The sequence below is a fragment of the Stegodyphus dumicola genome, chromosome 1 (genome assembly GCF_044657685.1).
Source record: "Stegodyphus dumicola isolate Sdum_Otavi_A_Nest chromosome 1, ASM4465768v1".
Lineage (NCBI taxonomy): Eukaryota > Metazoa > Arthropoda > Arachnida > Araneae > Eresidae > Stegodyphus > Stegodyphus dumicola.
The window spans coordinates 52,401,893-52,421,177 of NC_140768.1; the positions used below are offsets into that span (position 1 = coordinate 52,401,893).

Below are 19,285 nucleotides of genomic sequence, written 5' to 3' on the forward strand. Positions count from 1 at the left end.
AAATGGTCATAAGAATATGGCATATAACAAAAATTAAGGAATGAATATATACTTTATGATGCAATTTATAATAAGTAATTCAGCTCCTCATACATATATAAAACAGTGTATCATACTGTTCAAATATTATATTTTTTGTTGACTTCAGAATAACAAGAGAAAAAAAAAATCCATATGAACAGTATCATTTTCACCTACTTGCAATAAAAAATAAGAACTAATTACTTAAAGCAAACAAATGATAAATAATACCTTAGCAACCTAATAGGAATGGCTCCTTCTTCATATTTTTTTAAAGCAGTTTGATATAAAGCTAGTTCTTTCAAATCAATATTTAATTCAGCAAATTCATCAAATTCATCCAAATCAGCAATCTGAAAAGATAAACCTTTAATCAGATGACTGTAACAAAAGTTATAGTTATTTTTAGGGTTAATCCAGTAAAATGTTATAGATTCATTCCAATATGGAACTATAAACTGAATCCAGAGAGAAGTTAAGTCTTTAACGTAATTTAGATTTTATTTGATCTGGGTTAGAGTGATCCAGGTATTCAATTCACATTTGAAACAGAATTAAACAACTGCTTTTCTTGATATTTTAATTATCCACAATAAATCTGATTCCAACTCTGCTGTTTATCACTAACTTTTTCCTGTTTGCTTGCCTTCCCATGATAAATGAGGAAGCAAGACATAGATAAATATACTCTTTTAAAAATTAATAATAATAGTGGTGTTTGAATGCAAATAATTTAATTAAATAACTGGTAGGAAATGAATTTTTTTTAAAAGAACTCACTCCCAATAAAGGGGATAATTTAAAAGGGAAAAAAATGTATTCTATTTTAACAGTAAAATCCTGAAATTTCAAAATATCATAAATTAGGGAATAAAAAATTAACCGTGGAAGATGCTGATACAGATGTTTCCACCTAAATTTCTTCTTACAATACAGCATATATACTATTTGTTACAAAGGTACTTGAAAAAATTTCATAACATGCTATTGTAAAATAAATGAAATCCAAAGTTCTGTATTTATACAGCAATACCTCACATAATAAAGTTCTATATGTATACAGCAATACCTCACTAGTTAACTAACTGGTTCTGTTAATATTCCAAATTTGTTTGACATAGTTCTAATTCAGAAACTAAACATATAAAAAAGTAATTTAATTTTTAAATTTTTATTAAATAATTCCATTATTTTTATTCCTTTTTCTCTATAAATAAAATGTTATTGATATATTAAATTCGTAGAAATAATTTTAAAGAATGCCTTTTTTTCGTAATTCTTTTTTATTCTTTGAAATTTGCAATATTGATAACTGCATCTTTTTCTTCTTTGACTTTTTCTCTTCATACATTTCTTTGGAGCAATAAATTTCACTGCTTATTGTTCACAAAACTTTAAGCTACTTTCAATAACAGGATTGGGCAAAGTTTCAAACATACAAATTATTTTTTATATTTTTTCAACTATGCTTTCTCATACAGGTACTTCAACATAGCCGGCATTGTCTAAGTTGTCATCCTGTTCTTCACAAGGTCCTTGTCATCTATTTTAGTAAATGTTTCATTACATAGTTTAGTCTTTGATTCAGTAGAGTTAACTTGCTGTCCAATTTTCACTATGTTCATAGTGAAAGTCCACACCTATGAAATGATTTGTATAATGTAGCATGACGTGTTTTCATACTGTCCTGATACTGCTACAGTTAAATCATGTCATGTTTTATCTAGATTTTTTATGTTGTAGTTTAAAGGGCTTATGTAAAATTGTACTGCAAATAACTAGATGCAAATGCTGCAGTGAAACCCTGATCTATTGGTTGGATCAATGGCATTGCATTTGGTGGAAGTTATTTAAACACTTTTATTCAAATCACAAAGATCATTCAGATGACCTGAGGCATTACATATCAAATGCATAACCATCAACAAGATACTTTATTCTATCCTTACAAATGCATCAGTTGTTAATATTGTTTTTTGTTACCTGTTGTAATATCCGAGTTACCTGGTTCCCCTTCATCCAACTCATTTAGATTATTAACATGGCAAGACTTCAGTTGACTTACATGGGCTGTTGTGGCATACAGTCTACCATGTTCTTTTCCCTCCAGTTGGGTCACTCTGTAAGTATCATTGGGGAGGACTTCTGTCACAATCAAGGGTCCTCTGTAGTTTGGCTGAGTTTTTGTAGGTTCTGCTGTTGGTTTTGATGAACAACCACTATATCATCTGGTTCAAAAGTCATAGTTCAATATTTTCTTTCGTCATAGTACTCCTTCAGCTTATTTGCCATCCGCTGTTTCACTTCTTTCAGCATTAATGAGGTAATATTTTTAAGTACTCTTTCTTTACTCTCAACTTGAGTAATCTAACTTTTCCTTGGCATTTGATACTGTATTTCTCAGTGCTTGGTTTCTGAATAAGATGACATATGCTGGCATTTATCTTCATTCATCATGTGGGCTAAATATACAAGTTCTTCTGGCAGCCTAAATCTTCTTTCTCTTGCAAATTTCTCAGATTTCCTTTCTGGTAATTTTCTTTCATCTTCTTTCTTAAGTCTTTCTTTGATAATTCTTTCAAAACCTTGTTTTACAAATAGTTCGTCATAATTTTTACTGTTAGTGAGGATGTTTGTAATTGTAATCACAAAGGCGTCTGGTGGGATCGTTCCCACAATTTCCGTCACAAGTTCAATTAGATCGCTTCTGCATCCCTTGCCAAGAAAAGACATCTTTAAGTTACCTTTTTATAGATGTTTTATCATTTAATACTTATTATTAATATTTTAATAGCTTTCAAATATAGGTTTACAAGCTTTCATGCATATCTTTAATGGCTTCATTGATATGTTTAATAACTTTACAATGGAGTAAAAACAAAACATTTACCATTTTCGTTTTTGCATCAGACCTTCAATGACAATCAGTCATGGTAGATTGACACTGACATTCCACTTCTGAAATTGTTGGCCTTAGAATTTTCCTCTTACATTTATATACATTACGTGTATTTTTAATTTTTTTTTTTAGTTATTAACCAGGACAGAGATACACAACCAACGACAAGGTACTTTATTCTATCCTTACAAATGCACAAGTCATTAATATCATATGTTGCATGATTGGCCTTTGTCTCTCGTTTTTTTAATTACAAATGTTTTGAGTGGTCATAACACCAACTCACGGTAAATTGTAGAAATTGCTAACGATTAATATATATCTATTAATTATGCATGCTATGTAGCTTACATATTAAGGAACGCCATTGTAATTGCACTGAACTGCAATCAGAGCATCTTTCAAATGCTTCAGTTTCAGACCTAAGAACTGTAAGTGAGGTTGTCAAACTGAGATAAAAACTCAAAGCAGAAGCATGTCCCAGTGTTCTCTTCATCTCCTCCAGCAACAAGTTTGGAGCTAAAAATGAATAGCCAGAGCACATATATGGGTGAATCTGAACAAGTGGACAAAATTTTAGGGAATGATAGAAGACAGCTATACGAGCAATATTCATCACAGGATGTATGGCTGGAATGCAAGCAGTGAGAAGTTAAAAGGTAGTTTTCCACAGTCACATTTAAAGAATCAACTCAAGAATGAGAGGAGATACTTCAGAAAGCACTTTTTAACATGAATGTAATCAATGTACATTCTCAAAGAAATTGCTCAAAAGACATTCTGCCAGATGTCACACAAGCATCACATCTGTGGGGATAGGGACTGATGCACATCTGCGAAGACACCAGGCATTTCTCAAGCACTGCAGGCAACAATGCCAATCGCGGGGACTAGATCCATATTTCTTTCAGTGGGGCACTCATAGATTAAGCTCTTCATATGACCCCACAGAAAAAAGTCCAAATCTGGTAATCTTAGTGGCCAGGCTATGGGACCACCTTGACAAACCATCACCCTGGAAATTTCATGGTTCATATAACCAGTCATCCTCTCAGCAATCCATAGTAAAAAAAATTCTGTTGGCTGTGAGGACTGACACTTTTTTATATCATTTACAATTCCACCTGGCGGCTCGCCGTTTGCATTACAACTATACATTCTATGACGAATAGTGCTCATATAGCTGCCTTCTATCACTCCCTAAAGTCTTGTACACTTGTTCAGATTCACCCTGTATATGAAGTAAGGAATTCCATTAAAAAAAAAAAATGAAACAGTTATTGTATCATTTGGCTTTAAAAACTGCACAAAAGAGACTGGACTGCATGAATGAAAAAGCTAATTTAAACAGCAAACATTTTTTTTATGTACCAGTTTTTTGTAATTTTATTTTATTTTGCTCAATTAAAATTTAGTTTATTTCAAAATTTTCAAGCTATACGATAGTAAATCTGGACTGATGAAAGCTGAACTATGGGAGGTATTGTTGTAGATATAAAACATTAAGATTTACAAATCAACAATTTAGAATAATTCCTGCCTCTTAAGAAATAAAACAAATTTAGATTTTCTCTATGAGATCCATCAAAACCTCCAATTAATACAATTAATTATGTGATAAAAAATCCTACAAATTTTTTATCATACAACTATGATCGAAATCTAACCTGATATATGTTTCTTCGTAAGTTATTTTAAGAATTATCCTCTTCCAACACATAGGCAGAATTGCAATGGCAACATGTATAGTTTTTAGAGTATCTCCTCAGAGATATAAAAAAAATCATCAAAATTTTTATTCATTGTGGAATAATATTCTAGAAATTTGTTGTAGAATGGAAAATACAAATAATACACTAATAAAAATTTATGCATTATTAAAAGAAAATTTACTATGGTAATCAAAAAGTTTCTTTTCAAGGGATGTAGGACAAAAGCGGTTTGCAAATTTTTTGAAGAAACTGCTACAAAATATTTACTTGCCCATGTATCAAGCAGATTTAAGATGCTCTTTTCGGATAAGTCAGCTGTTTGGTGTAAGAAAATGTCTAATGTAACTTGATATCATCAACTGACTGGAATCATCATCCTTCCAAGAACTTTTAACATAAATGAGTTTAAAAAAATTTTTTTGCCCCTCTTTATGGAAAGGGGACCGGTTTCGCCTTGAAACCAGCACCCGTCTAGAGCATTTAAGACTAAACATTTGCTTATTTATCTTTACTTTGCTGAAAAGTATCTGAACGTAACCCAAATTGCAGATTATACTAGTAAATTACTGAACAACTAATGAAGAAAGTAATATTTGCATAAAAACACATTTTTAATTATAAATAAAAAATTTAAAACAGGAAACAAAAAAGTATGAGACAAAAAGTAATTAATAATGCACTAAATTACTTACATAACACTATGAAATATTTTTAAAAATTATGTTAAAAACTAAGAAAATTATATGTAAAAATAAAATAAATTAAGATGCATACAATTATTTTACTATGAACTAGAAGCATGAGAAAAGCGACCACTAAGAGAAGCATAATAAAAACGCAACTGTGAGTGTTTTTCAGTGTGCTTTGTGTCTCTGTAAAAAATAAGAAATGTTTTTCCTCTCTCAAAAGCTCCATAAATCCTCATCTTTGAAGCCACTCAAATGAAGATATGGTGCAACTGTTTACAGCAGTGATCCGAAAGCAATAAACACAACTGTGTCATCTGATCCTTTCTTTAATGTCTCAGAGGGGCGGTGGTTTCATACTGAAACCGCAATGAAAACATTCAAAATTAAAAGGGTTCCATTATTTTTTTTTTGTGAACTAAGGACATTTCATTACTCATTGATGCCTGCTTATAAAATATATTGTGAAAAAATTAAAAATTTTTGGGTTTTTTGTTTTTAAAATGGGTCAAAAAGAATAGTGTGGAAAAGAAGCTATTTTTGAATGATTCGTATCAATTAATGGATGCCCAGAAAGATTTGGTGCTGCTATCTGTTATCAGCTTTAAGTAGTAATTTAATTTTAGCAACAATTTTGAGGGGGTAAAAAAAAAAAAAAAAAAAAAAAATTTCTAAATTAAAAAAAATGTTGAAAATGCGTTTTCAAGGCGAAACCACCGCCTCTGAAAGGGTTAAAGGTGAAAAAAATGCAAACAAAAAGAATGCAGTTTAGAAGCATCCTACTGTTAATAGCAATATGATTAAGGAACCTAGCAAGATAACGTCTTTAAAAATTGCCAAAACATGTCACTACGATAAATTTAAGACAGCCACAGAACTGGTTAATGACCATCGTAGGAAAAGGATAGCCACATACTAGATGCATTCAGTAGCAATAAGGTCATCTATATGCATACTATAAAGAATTCACAGCATAATAAACCATCACAGAGTCTCGTGTTCTTTGGCAATATCAAATGCACGAGAACTCTTAAGACATATACAGTTACAAATTATCATTATACAGTTACAAATTATCATTATACAGTTACAAATTATCATTACACAGTTACAAATACACACAAATAAAGTTACAAATTATCATTATCTTTTAAGTACCACAGAGACAAGGAAAGGGTGTAAAGGACACTTTCACTTGACTAAGATAAAATTTAACAGATGGTATCACTTGTGCTTACAGAAGCCAACAATTATAAGTTAAAATCAAAGATAATGGAAGAACTAACACCAAGACAAGTAAGTTAGCCTAATGGCTAGTAACACCTAAGCTGGCTCTGACCTAAGTTCAGTATAACAAGCCTAATTGTGAGAATAATGCAACACCATAGAATGCTAGCAAGAGAAACAAATTAGCAGTGTGGCCTTCAGGCAGGCAGAACATGCTCTGATTCTAACCTTAAAAACCTTCCTTTATGTAGTCTCTTCTTGCTATCTCATTTGAATATCACGCATGCTAGAAATTTACATTCTGGCAGGAAAATGAAAGTGAGGGGATAAGAAAGATGATTAATATAAAATAACTTGTTAGAAAACTAAATGTAAACTTTACAACTTATTAATCCTACTACACAATCACAGTCTTTACACTGACTGATCCTCATATCACACAATTGTAGTACTAAAATGGAAGCTATCTGATCACTCCATACAGCAGGTTTAATAATAATAATAATAATTAAAAAAAAAAAAAAAAAAAAAAAAAAAAAAAAAAAAAAAAACTAGATCCAAAAATATTATAAGAAAAGTTACTAACTTCTGCTTGAGCTGAAACAAAACTCTCTACAGATGACATACTTGTCATTGTTTTTCTTTCAGATTCTGTAACTCTTTCATGCCGAGATGATATAACAGACTGAGATTCAGATTTAAAAAGGACAGAATTTGAATCTAGGAACAAATGACTACAGGATTCTTGCAATTTATAAGCTTTCTCTAATATTTTTTCTAACATATGAGTAAACTTTCCTTCTTCAGCATCCTATATTAAAAAATAAAAGTTTCATTACTTAACTATAAAAGCTATATAACTAAAACAGAAATCTTATAAGCTTAATAAAAACTTCACATTTTGTTAAATTTCTTAAATCTTAAATAATTTTTGGGGGGAAGGGGGTAAAGAATCAGAATACATTTTACTTATTATTATTATTATTATTTAATTTAGTTTGCATGTATACAGAGTATTCTCATTTATATTGTTCTAATTTAAATAAGAAAATTAAATGACAAAAGTACAGGGATTCAGAAGGAACACATAATTTATTAACTTTACAATTAAATGTTGATAAAAAAAATATCAGATGCTTTCAATTAGTTAGCTACATTGGGCTGGAGAGAAATCCCAAAATATTTTTTTGTCATAAAAATAAACAAACAGCCATGCTTTGTGTAAATATTATCCTAAAAACCAAACATTACTTTGTTCTGGAAGCTAAAATGACTTAAAAATATAATGTTATCAACTACTACATGCATTACTACAGGTATTACAGGATGAGTTAGAAATACAGTTACATATATAAAATGCAAAACATTTTCATACACTGCAAGAAAGAGAAGATTAATAGCATTTTAAATTTTAAATTTCATTTTTTTTTTTTAAATTTCAAATAAGAGTTATGAGCCCAAGCTTAAATTTTTAAGCAAAAATAGCACTGAATAAGTAGCAGGCAACATGAATGATTGTAAGACAGAATCATTGTGAGCCTGTAACACAATACAGAAATTATTTTAATGCATTATTTTTTGCTGTCAACTGAGGCAAAGCAGAGAAAATTATTGCCTATCTGAAAAATATCCAGATAGGCAAACTTCTTAAAAGGTATCGCAGTGGCACTGATATTGGAAACATTATTAAGGATTCTAGATGTATTCGAAACTAGAGCAATTTGAGTTTAGTATTGTTACACGCGTATTGTATTTACTCAAAATTTTATCAAATTTACTTATTATTTGCAACTTTTTACAAAGACAGTCATAGAAATCTTTACAATATCACAGAGTACAATCAGTAGTTACACTTCAAACTACCATGAAGGTTAAATACAATGCAATGCAAAGCGCAGCTAAAGAGTGAACCTAAACCAGAGATAGTTCTCGGAATTCACATTAAACTAATAGCTAACAACAACTGAGAGGAGATGCTCTCACCAGCCTTATATAATTTTCACCGGCTGCCGAGATATTTCTAGCACTTTCTGCTTCTTGAAATTACTGGAAGGTAATATGAGGGTTGAATTATGGTTACAGCTAATATAATAATAAATTACATTTATTCATTTACAATACTTACTACAGTGATACAAAGACAGGGCCTAAATGTCCTGTCTCTGCATCACCAATCCAATACCAAGTTTGGTGATTTCTCGCCAAACTTTAGTTCTCAAACCCATTGCCAGCTTGGCAATATCTCACCAAATTACAGAGATACCTATTTTCTCAATGTTAAACAGACTTGCTCTTGTATTTTTACTTTCAGGCACAGCTTATCTCTCTTGGCTTTTCATGTTACTTTACAAAGAAAAATAGAACAATTTCATATATAATTACTCTAAAACCATCTATTTATATACAAAATCCATAACAGTACTGCTACGTATAGTTCTACAGCTTCCAGATATGACTTTCCAATGGTATATTGCCTTTTCCCTAGCCGTAATACTGCCATCACATGATGCAATCACAATATGTAGCCATATTTTCTAGAATATTCTGGGCAATGCCATCTCTTCTAACTACAGTCAAAAGTCGTTAATCCGGACTCGGCGGGACTTCAGCAATTCCGGATTATCGATTTTTTCGGATTATAGATCATCAGTTTAAATCTGGTAAGATGGCACGCAGAAACTACAAAATTAAAAATATGAAACCGTAATTTATGAAACAAAGAACAATTATGATCTAAAGGGTATCAAAATTTACCAAAAAAAAAAAAAAAAAAAAGCTTAATATTTATTTGTTTACTTTATTAAACATTTCTTTCAATGTAAGTTGTTTAAGTTGCTTCGTTTTATGTGATAATACTTTCTCTTTAATTCTATAAACAGACAAAATTTTTTGTTCAGTTACAAAGTTCCGCTGTTCAAGTCCTATAACTGCTGTGTTCAGAATACCGACTAATTTGTCAATCAAAATTTTTTTCGTTTTCAATAACCTCTGTGTCACTTTCTTCACTATCGGAAGCAAATTATAATGATGAGGAATTTGATTTAAATCATATCAAAGATGCAGTACATCGATATGAAATACTACATTTGGTAAGGAATTATAAGCCAAATAAAATAAAAACATCTGCCCTGAAGATATGGATAATGCTGATAGATCAAGTTAAAATTCATAGCGCGCCGCGGTGTCCCCCCCCCCTGCCGCAGAGCAGCGTGAAATTTATAAACAGATTTCGGAATGGTTAGAGAGACAAAGGATATGCCTTTATCCATTTTTTGCAGCAATTCCACTTTTTGTTTGATGGATATCGAAACACTTTCGCTTTGTAGATCCTTTGGGAGCTCCAGCATCGGTAATTCTATTTGACATAATCAAAAGTTCAAGCTTACTTTTATAAAATTGTTCTAACAGTCTGCAAAAATTAATAAGCCGGATCCAATTCGAAGATTAAGGAACAACACAATCTGCAACATTAACTGAAATAGATAATTAGATAATTTTAGCTTATACCATCCGTTATACAATAAACACGCACGCGTAAAAGTATTATGCGCATGCACACACGCATATGCGCATGCGTCAAGGAAATGCATGCGCAGAAAGTTTGTAGCTTTGAGGTCTGGATTATAGATGTCCGAATTAACGACTTTTGACTGTATATTATAAATAAGAGCCTGTAAGTAAGAAATATTTCAAGATTAATTTTCTTAGTGATGTGCTATTGAGTTTACTACTCAGTGAATTTAACCTCTGCAGTGTGAGTTCCTTAACCCTTTAATGGTTTGACCCAGATTATCTCGTTCTTTTATGCAAGCTGCTTAATGGTTTGTCCCGTAATATTGTCATTTTAAATATCCCCTTGAAAACGGACTGTCCCGTGTTTATGTTAGATTTAAAAGAAATTTCAAGAATGGATAGTCCAGATTTTTGTCTTACTTTCATCCCTAAATGGCTAAGGGGACAAGCATCCCTCCAACTCTGATGACAATAGGTAATGAATGATCCTCAATTGCACGGGAAGTTTTACGATCAAGAACTCTTCTTGATGTTTTATGAAAACGGCGACCTTACACTGGGTCTAAAGAAACAAGAAATTTGTTACCACTTAGAAAGTTAATAGAAGAGGAAATAAGAATTTTTATTTCAGACACTGTTTGAGAAATTAAAAAAAAAAAAAAAAAAAAAAAAAAAAATAAAAATATATAGAATAAGCTTTTATTTATAACTCAAATGATTAATTAATTAAAAAAGAAAAGTAATTTAGCTATTGTACTGTTATCGGAAGGGATTCAGGAATGTATGTATTAATGTCATGTGCATGTGCCTGTGTATATATGTGTAAACACATATATACGTTCGTATGTATATATACGAGCATACAGGAACACACACATCCGTACATGCATACATACACACATTTTTTAATCCGATCCCAAGTACCGTAATTTATTATATAGATTAATAGGAATAAGAGATTAAATAATATTCTTTACAAATTTATATCATGAATAATAAAAAAGTGTGACACCTTTGATATACTTTTTACATTGGCAATTGACTGTTTGATTTTGTTATTTAATTTGTTTGATTTTGTTATTAACAGAAAGTAGTTTAAAAATCTTTGACGACATTCTGTTCATAGCCACAAATACCATGAGTGAACTAAATATGTGCTACTTATTTGCAGAAATATCATGTTGTTCGACAGAGGTCATCAGAAGAATTTTCGCATATTTTTAATTACTTATATAACTACTGATACTCACTTATGACATTTGCTGTCATTTTGCAAAAATTATTTTATTTAAAATATTTTTTGCCTTTCCCACACTTAATTAAGTGTTTGCACTTTTATAATTCTTGATATAAATTACACATGAATATTGTAAAGAAGATTAATTCATCTCGAGTTCCCATTAAAATATGCCATAAATTATTTTTTGCCTTTGGCTTATTAAGAATTTTATAAGTTTTGAATAAAAGCTTATGTTATAAAACTTTTTAAAAATTTTTATCTTCTCAGTCTTAATAACACATTTTCAATGAAAATTTTCAATTGAAAAATCATTTTTCAAAAATGAATAATATTTTTTTTTTTTACTTCCAAATAAATTAATGAATAATATTCTTTTTACTTCAAATAAATACCTCAAATAATAGAAAACATTTTCTGACTTTTCACCCAGAAATTAGAAGTTACGTTAAAAATATCACACAAATTTAAATTAAAAGAATATTTGCAAACGTTAAAATTTTGACTTTTGTAGTTTGTCTTGCAAATGAACATATGTGCAAAAATCATGTCAACATTAAATTAAAAAAAAAATTTTAATGGAATTTTATAAAACTTATTTTACTATATTGTATTATATTGATAATACAATATAGTAAAATAAGTCACATGTTTCAAAATCACATGTCACAATCAACATGTTTACAAAATTTGAAATCCATAGCTTATCAGAAAGTAGTTTAAAAATCTTGATGACATTCTGTTCATAGCCACAAATACCATGAGTGAACTAAATATGTGCTACTTAGTTGCAGAAATATTATGTTGTTCAAAAGAGGTCATCAGAAGAATTTTTGCATATTTTTAATTACTTATACAGTCAAAAGTCGTTAATTTGGACTCATCGGGACTTCGGCGATTCCGGATTATCTATTTTTCCGGATTATAGATCATCAGTTTAAATCTGGTAAGATAACATGCAGAAATTATAAAATTAAAAATATGAAATTGTAATTTATGAAATAAAGAACAATTATGATCTAAAGCAGGGATGTCAAACTCATAGGTACACTTCGGCCAAACAAACAAGGTTTAACTTTAGGCGGGCCGCAAAAAAAAAAAAAAAAAAAAAAAAAAAAAAAAAATCAATATTCATAGAAACGTAGATTTATTTTGAACGATACAATAATAAACATATATATATATTTATATAGAAAAGAACAAGAAAAATTTAACATTTACGTCCTGATACTTGACATCTCTTCTCTGCTATTATCTTTCCTATTTCGGGAGAAATTTTGTTTGCAGTGATAACTTTCAATGCTGACCCAAGGTGAGCATCATTAATACGGTTTCTAATAGGACACTTATTACCTTTCATGACTGAAAATAACTGCTCGCACTGAAAAGTGCTACCAAACATGGAAATAATTTCATATGTGAATTTTCGAGTATTTTCAAACCTGGCTGGTAAATATTTGTAAAATTCAGGCACGCCCACTTCAATGAATTTTGCTCTCAAATTTGAGTTGCATTGAATCTCGATCACCTCCATTTGCATATGGCTGGGTACTGAGTCAATACTTATTGAGAAAAATCGAAGAAAAAAAAAAAAAAAAAAAAAAAAAAAATGTCTTCGAGGGAACTAAAATCATTAAACCTCGTTTCAAATTCAGTTGTTAAATTTGCAATTTTTTCTGCCTATTTTTGATACGAACAAGTATCATCTAAACTTGATTTGTTCATGCTGCACATCGGGAAGTGCGTCAAATCTTCATTTTTAAGTTGTTTTTCCCAAAGAACTAGTTGACATTTGAATGCTTTAATTATGTGAAACATGTTCGTAATGATATGCTCTTTTCCTTGTAACGATAAATTTAAATCGGATAAGTGTTTGGTTATATCAACCAAGAAAGATAAATCTTGTATCCATATTGGATCGTAAAACAAACTTACGTCTTGATTTTTCGTTTTTAAAAACTGACATATTTCTTCTTTCAAATCCCAGAACTGTTTGAGAATCTTGGAGCAAAATAACCAACATACCTCAGTATAGTAGGACAAACCTGAATATTCACTATCTAACTCACTTAAGAAAGCAGTGAATTGATGCTGATTTAAACCTCAAGATCTTATAAAATTCATAACTTTTTTTATATATGACAAAACATTCTCCATATTTATTACTTTCGTGCATAGAACTTCTTGATGTATAATACAATGCATATGATGAATGTTTGAACCGTGAATTTCACTAAGTTTTTTCCTTAGTAATGCTACGAAGCCCTTGTTTTTCCCGGTCATTGATGGAGCGCCATCTGTAGCTACAGAATTTAATTTTGCCAAAGGTAGATTGTATTTCTGAAGAAGTCCAAAAACACAAGTAAATATATCTTCTCCTGTGGTAGTACCAGGCATCAGTATTAGTTCCAGTAATTCCTCAAAAATGTTAAAATTCTTGTCACAAGAACGAAGAAACACTGCTAATTGAGCTTTGCCACTAATGTCCGTGCTCTTGTCACAGGCAATGAAGAAACTTTCGAAACTAGATGATTTTGCTTTGATCTGATCACTTAAATTCGCTGCTAAATCAATAACTCTTTCCGCAACTGTATTTCGAGACAATGAAATTGATAGAAAAGCCTTCACATTTCCAGGACAAACAATTTCTCCAGCTTTCATTAGGCATTCCTTGATGAAATCGCCATCAGTAAAACGCATCGAATGTTTAGCTATCAACTCGGACAAGACGTAGCTTGCATGTACCGCCGCTTCACTTTCTTGCAATACTTTACTAAACATGGACTGTTGCTTTTCCACTCCTAACTTGAGCTCTTTCAACTTTTCTTCTCTCATTAATCTTTCGTAAATGTTATATTTCGATTTCTGTTGCTCATAATGACGTTTAATATTATATAACTTTGGTACATTAATAGTATTATTACATATCAAGCAGATTATTTTATCTTTTATTTCACAGCAAAAATATTCTAATTCCCATTTTACTTGGAATATTCTATCTTCGTCAGCGATTTTTCGTTTAATTTTACTACCACTTGGTTTTGATATAGACATACTGAATACACGGTTAACATTAAAAAGTTAACAAAAATTTATTCTTTCCACAAGAGATAAATGTTGAAATATTTCTTCAAAAATATTCTAACAATATCACAAAATGTCAAACGTTTAGCAAAAATCAATTCAAAACAGAGAAACTAATTCTATCTCACAGCGAAATCGCTACAAATCAATCACAGCATTAAGTAAACAAACAGTTCGCTAGAACTACAGCTACTACTGAGATGAGTTGTTTGTTCTTGGCTTTTATAAGCTTTATAATTAATTTCTCGAATATACTGGAAACATCTATAAATAATCTATTTATGTGGATGGCAACAGCAATTACGAGATATTTATTTATTAGGTATTAAATGCACGCGCTGTTCTATTTTTAACCTTTCAACGCAGCTGTCTTTTCAAAAATCGTCTGCGTTGCTAAGGCAACATGAAGCAAATCTAATTACAATTCTAAATAAAAAAAAAACTAAATAAATAACTATGAAATCCGTAACAATATATGAATTAAGTAATAATTAATAATACAGCAATATATCGTACAAAACTATGATTGGAAACTTAGTTCGGCCACATTCGGCTATCGGGGGAGACGTACAAGTTCTGAGTGCACGTGTTCCCCAAAAGCCGAAGGTAGCTGAACGCAAGCTACTCACACGCATTTGTAATTTAAGTAGTGTGTGTGTCAGCTCGCTGAGAGTAATCTAACGACACTGAATAAATTATCGTTAATTACTTAGCAAGAAACATTTCATTTTTTTCTTCGTCAATATGTTATTTTATTATTATATATTATTATTTACCGATATATTGGCCGGGCCGCAAAAATATTTGATGTGGGCCGCGAATTTGACATCCTTGATCTAAAGGGTATCAAAATTTACAAAACACAAAGCTTAATATTTATTTGTTTACTTTACTAAACATTTCTTTCAATGTAAGTTGTTTAAGTTGCTTCGTTTTTTATGTGATAATACATTCTCTTTAATTCTATAAACAGACATAATTTCTTGTTCAGTTACAAAGTTCCGCTGTTCAAGTCAATTGCTGTGTCGAGAATACCGACTAATTTGTCAATCGAAATTTATTCGTTTTCAATAACCTCTGTCACTTTCTTTGATATCGGAAGTGAATTATAATGACGAGGAATTTGATTTAAATCATATCAAAAACGGAGTACATCGAGATGAAATACTACATTTAGTAAGGAATTATAAGCCAAATAAAATAAAAACATCTGCCCTGAAGATAAGGATAGTGCTGACAGATGAACTTTCAATTCATTGCGCTCTGCAGCGTTAAAAATAAACAAAGTTTAGATAAACAAACGTTAAAGTTTAGATAAACAAAGGATATGCCTTTATCCATTTTTTGCAGCAATTCCACTTTTTGTTTAATGGACTTGAAATATACTTTCACTTTGTAGATCCTTTACATCTTAGTAAACATATATCAGAAATTCTATTTGACATAATCGAAAGTTCAAGCTTACTTTTATAAAACTGCTCTAACAGTCTGCAAAAAATAATAAGCCGAATCCAATTCAAAGATTAAGGAACAACGCAATCTGCAACATTAACTGAATTAGATAATTTTAGCTTAGCTTATACCGTCTGTTATACATTAAACGAGCATTCGTAAACATATTTTTCGCACGTGCACACGCATATTCGCAGCCGTAAAGGTCTTGCGCGCATGCGTCAACGTGGCGCATGCGCAGAAAGTTTGTAGCTTTGAGGTCCGGATTATGGGTGTCCGAATTAACGACTTTTGATTGTATAACTACTGATACTCGCTTATGACATTTGCTGTCATTTTGCAAAAACTATTTTATTTAAAACATTTTTTGCCTTTCCCACACTTAATTATCTTATCGCCATTCTGATGAATCGAAGGATCTGAAAAACCAAACTTTGAGTAGGTTCTCATAAATTTAACTTGATAAATAAAAAATACAACTGTTCTTATATGAATAGAATCTATTGCCTGATGGAAAGGTTTTGCTAGATTGCTTTAGTAATCGGTAGAGTTTTATACTGATTTTAGGTTCTTTTTTCTTAATTTTCAGTTGTTGTTGCCCTACCACCAACCTCTCAAGAGGACTTTCAGCTCGCTGCATTTAGAGTGCCTCCATGCTGCATGGACACTATACATTTACAAACATTCGTCCTTCTCTAGGATTCGAGCCGGACCCTTCGATACGGCAATCAGCGAAGCTAGCAACTATACCAGGTGGGCTGCAATTTTCACTTGTTCATGAGCCAACTAAAAAGCTTTGCTGCTTAAAATGTTAATTGCTTAAAAATATTTGCAGTCTAAAGCAAATTTGATATTTACATGTTTTACCTTAATATTTATTTACAAAGATAGAATGACAGCTGTCAATACAGACAGGTTTAATGTATTTGGATTATAGTGAAGCACGCAATTGTTTATCTGTCCAAGGGGAAGGAAACTTTTTAAGAGGATATGACTTATATTCTCATTCCACTTGTAAAAAAAGCCAAGAAAACTTCCATGCAACCAGCTCGTTGGCCAGGATTTGAACCTGTGTCGAGCTAGCTATGCCTAGCGATTTTAGATGCTCTGCCAGTGGGGATCTGGAGCCTTATTTAAAATCTTGTTTCGAAATCTTCAATCCTAATTTAGTGTGACAGTTGTCGTAGTATGACGGTTAGGGTTATTTGAATATAGCAAAGCACACGAGAGCTATCAGCCTACGGAAGACCTTTCTATGGGAAACTGGGTTACACATGTAGAAAACCAAACAGGCAGGAATCCCGTCCCTTCCATTTGGGTTAGAACCTAGGTCCAACTGCCAGTACCCAAACGCCTTAACCATTGGATTTAACCACTGGTGATGCCGTAAGAAAAAAATAAATATTACTGTAATGTTCTGTTTAATATCTAACAAATAAGTAAAATATATTTCATTTCTGAAATAATCTTGAACTGAAATTAAGTTTTTTTTATGCTAATGATTAATATAATTATACATCAGTATTAGCACTTCATTTCTTTCAAACAGCATTTTGTATTCAAACAAGCAAACGAACTTGAAATAAATTTATATTGTATTTAAAACAAATAAATTGCAGTTAAATTTGGTTTTTAAAATCAATTATTTCTTTTCCAAAACTGTTAAGTATATTAATATATTTTGCTTATTATTAATTTTAAAATTTAAAGAAGTTTTGTATTATTTTAGGCGTATCCTATCCATGTACCGATTACTAATCTATGGGCTTGTTGATGCACCCATATTTTAAAAACATGACGCCCTACATGTAGCGTTACTGTAAGCCCATTTTTCTCAAAAATTCCTTCACGGAAATGTCTCTTTCATTAGGGATATATCGCATGCTTTAACTCCAAATATCAATTTGCAGGATTTTATACATTAGTAATCTGAACATAATTCAGACAATGATGTTATTCGTAACAAAGAAGTGCTAGACAAGGTTACCAGGATTGGTCGATACTCCTCAGAGCAGAACTCAAGAATACCAACAATAGATGACTGTCTGAAAATGAAAATCAAATTTAGATACAAACTGACACTAACTTTGATAAGTACATAGGTTAATATTATTATTATGGTTTATATATGTATTTACGTGTACAATTATGTTTATTCAGTGTATTTAGGATTTACAAACTATTTTATGCTAAAATAAAACTTACTAAATAGAATTTTACTCTGTGGAGATCCAGGCTTCTTACAGAATCTGAAGACCCTAATTTTGGCCCTAACCTTGGAGCGAAAAATCCCTCCTATAGTGTTAATAGCTTAGTAATGAGATAAAGCAATGAACAGGAACAGAGTACCTCCCCCCCTTTTTTAACATTTTGGTTTCCTCTTTTCCCAAACAGTACGAAAATGAGTTTTAAAAGACACATTCACCGAGTTATAAAATTTTTTAGCAATAAAATTGCAAAAAGTGCTATATGTGTGTGTGTGCGGGTGCGCGCCTGCGTATATAATAAAATAAAAAAATAATTAAAAAAAAAACCCTACAAATTTTAAGAATGAAAAAGAAAAAAATAGGAGTAATTAATCAATCAGATAAAAGATCAATATTAAGGCAAATTTTACATGTGACAATACTTTTTCCTGCTAATTCCTAATTTTAAGAAAGTAGAGAGATATTTGCATATTATTTCACCTATCATCATGCAATTTTAAAAGATCAGTACCAGAAAACTAAAGTTGAAAAATAATTTGCTGAAATAAATGGGAATAATTCTGAAAGTTGCACAAACAGGAAGATAACTCCCCAAAACATTATTTCCCTCCTGGACAAAAAATATGATAATTCAGCAATGTATTTGAATAACTTCCATCTTATTAATTACCATTTGGATTAACATATTTAGAAAGTATATAATATATTTTGTCCAAATTTGGCTTTTTAAAAATTTGATCCCTTAGTAAGTATGGGTGAGATCACCGAGTCAAAAGCATCTTGTTTTCGCAAAATATCACTTAAAAATTTATTTTAATGTTTCTTTTTTCTTAAATCATATTTTTAAGATTTCTTATTTTCCATTACCAAAACAATCATCAATTTTTAGAAAGTATTTTAATAATTTTTATTTGATTTGATGTGTCAATAATATTTTATGTTAACGTATTTAGTCTTATGCATAATTTATAAAGTTACCGGAATGGGCTTTCCTGTACCTGATGCTTTAGTAAGGTTACTAAATCAAATATATTTTTCCTTCATAAAGTCTCATTTATATATTCACTGTAACATTTATGTCTTCCTTAAACCATTTTTTTCAAGGAATAGCCTGTATTTATTTTACATAAAAACCCACAAAAATATTATGCAGCCAGCTTTTTGAATCACCACAAACAGACTTTGGGGGAAAAAAAGGGGGGGGCCTTCCAAAAATATGCCACATTATGCAGGAAGTTCTTTTATCA

At 30.8% G+C, this 19,285-nt stretch overlaps 1 protein-coding gene across 2 annotated transcripts in view; it reads right to left on the minus strand.

The window, feature by feature from the left end:
• The window catches only part of Miga (mitoguardin), an 85,466-nt gene that overhangs the window by 41,251 nt on the left and 24,930 nt on the right, over window positions 1-19,285 (minus strand). For both annotated transcript variants that reach the window (XM_035371364.2, XM_035371359.2), the window contains exons 6-7: window positions 7,132-7,356; window positions 253-374 (exon numbers count right to left, since the gene is read on the minus strand). In XM_035371364.2, the coding sequence (XP_035227255.2) occupies window positions 253-374; window positions 7,132-7,356 (347 nt within the window). The remainder of the gene's footprint in view (window positions 1-252; window positions 375-7,131; window positions 7,357-19,285) is intronic.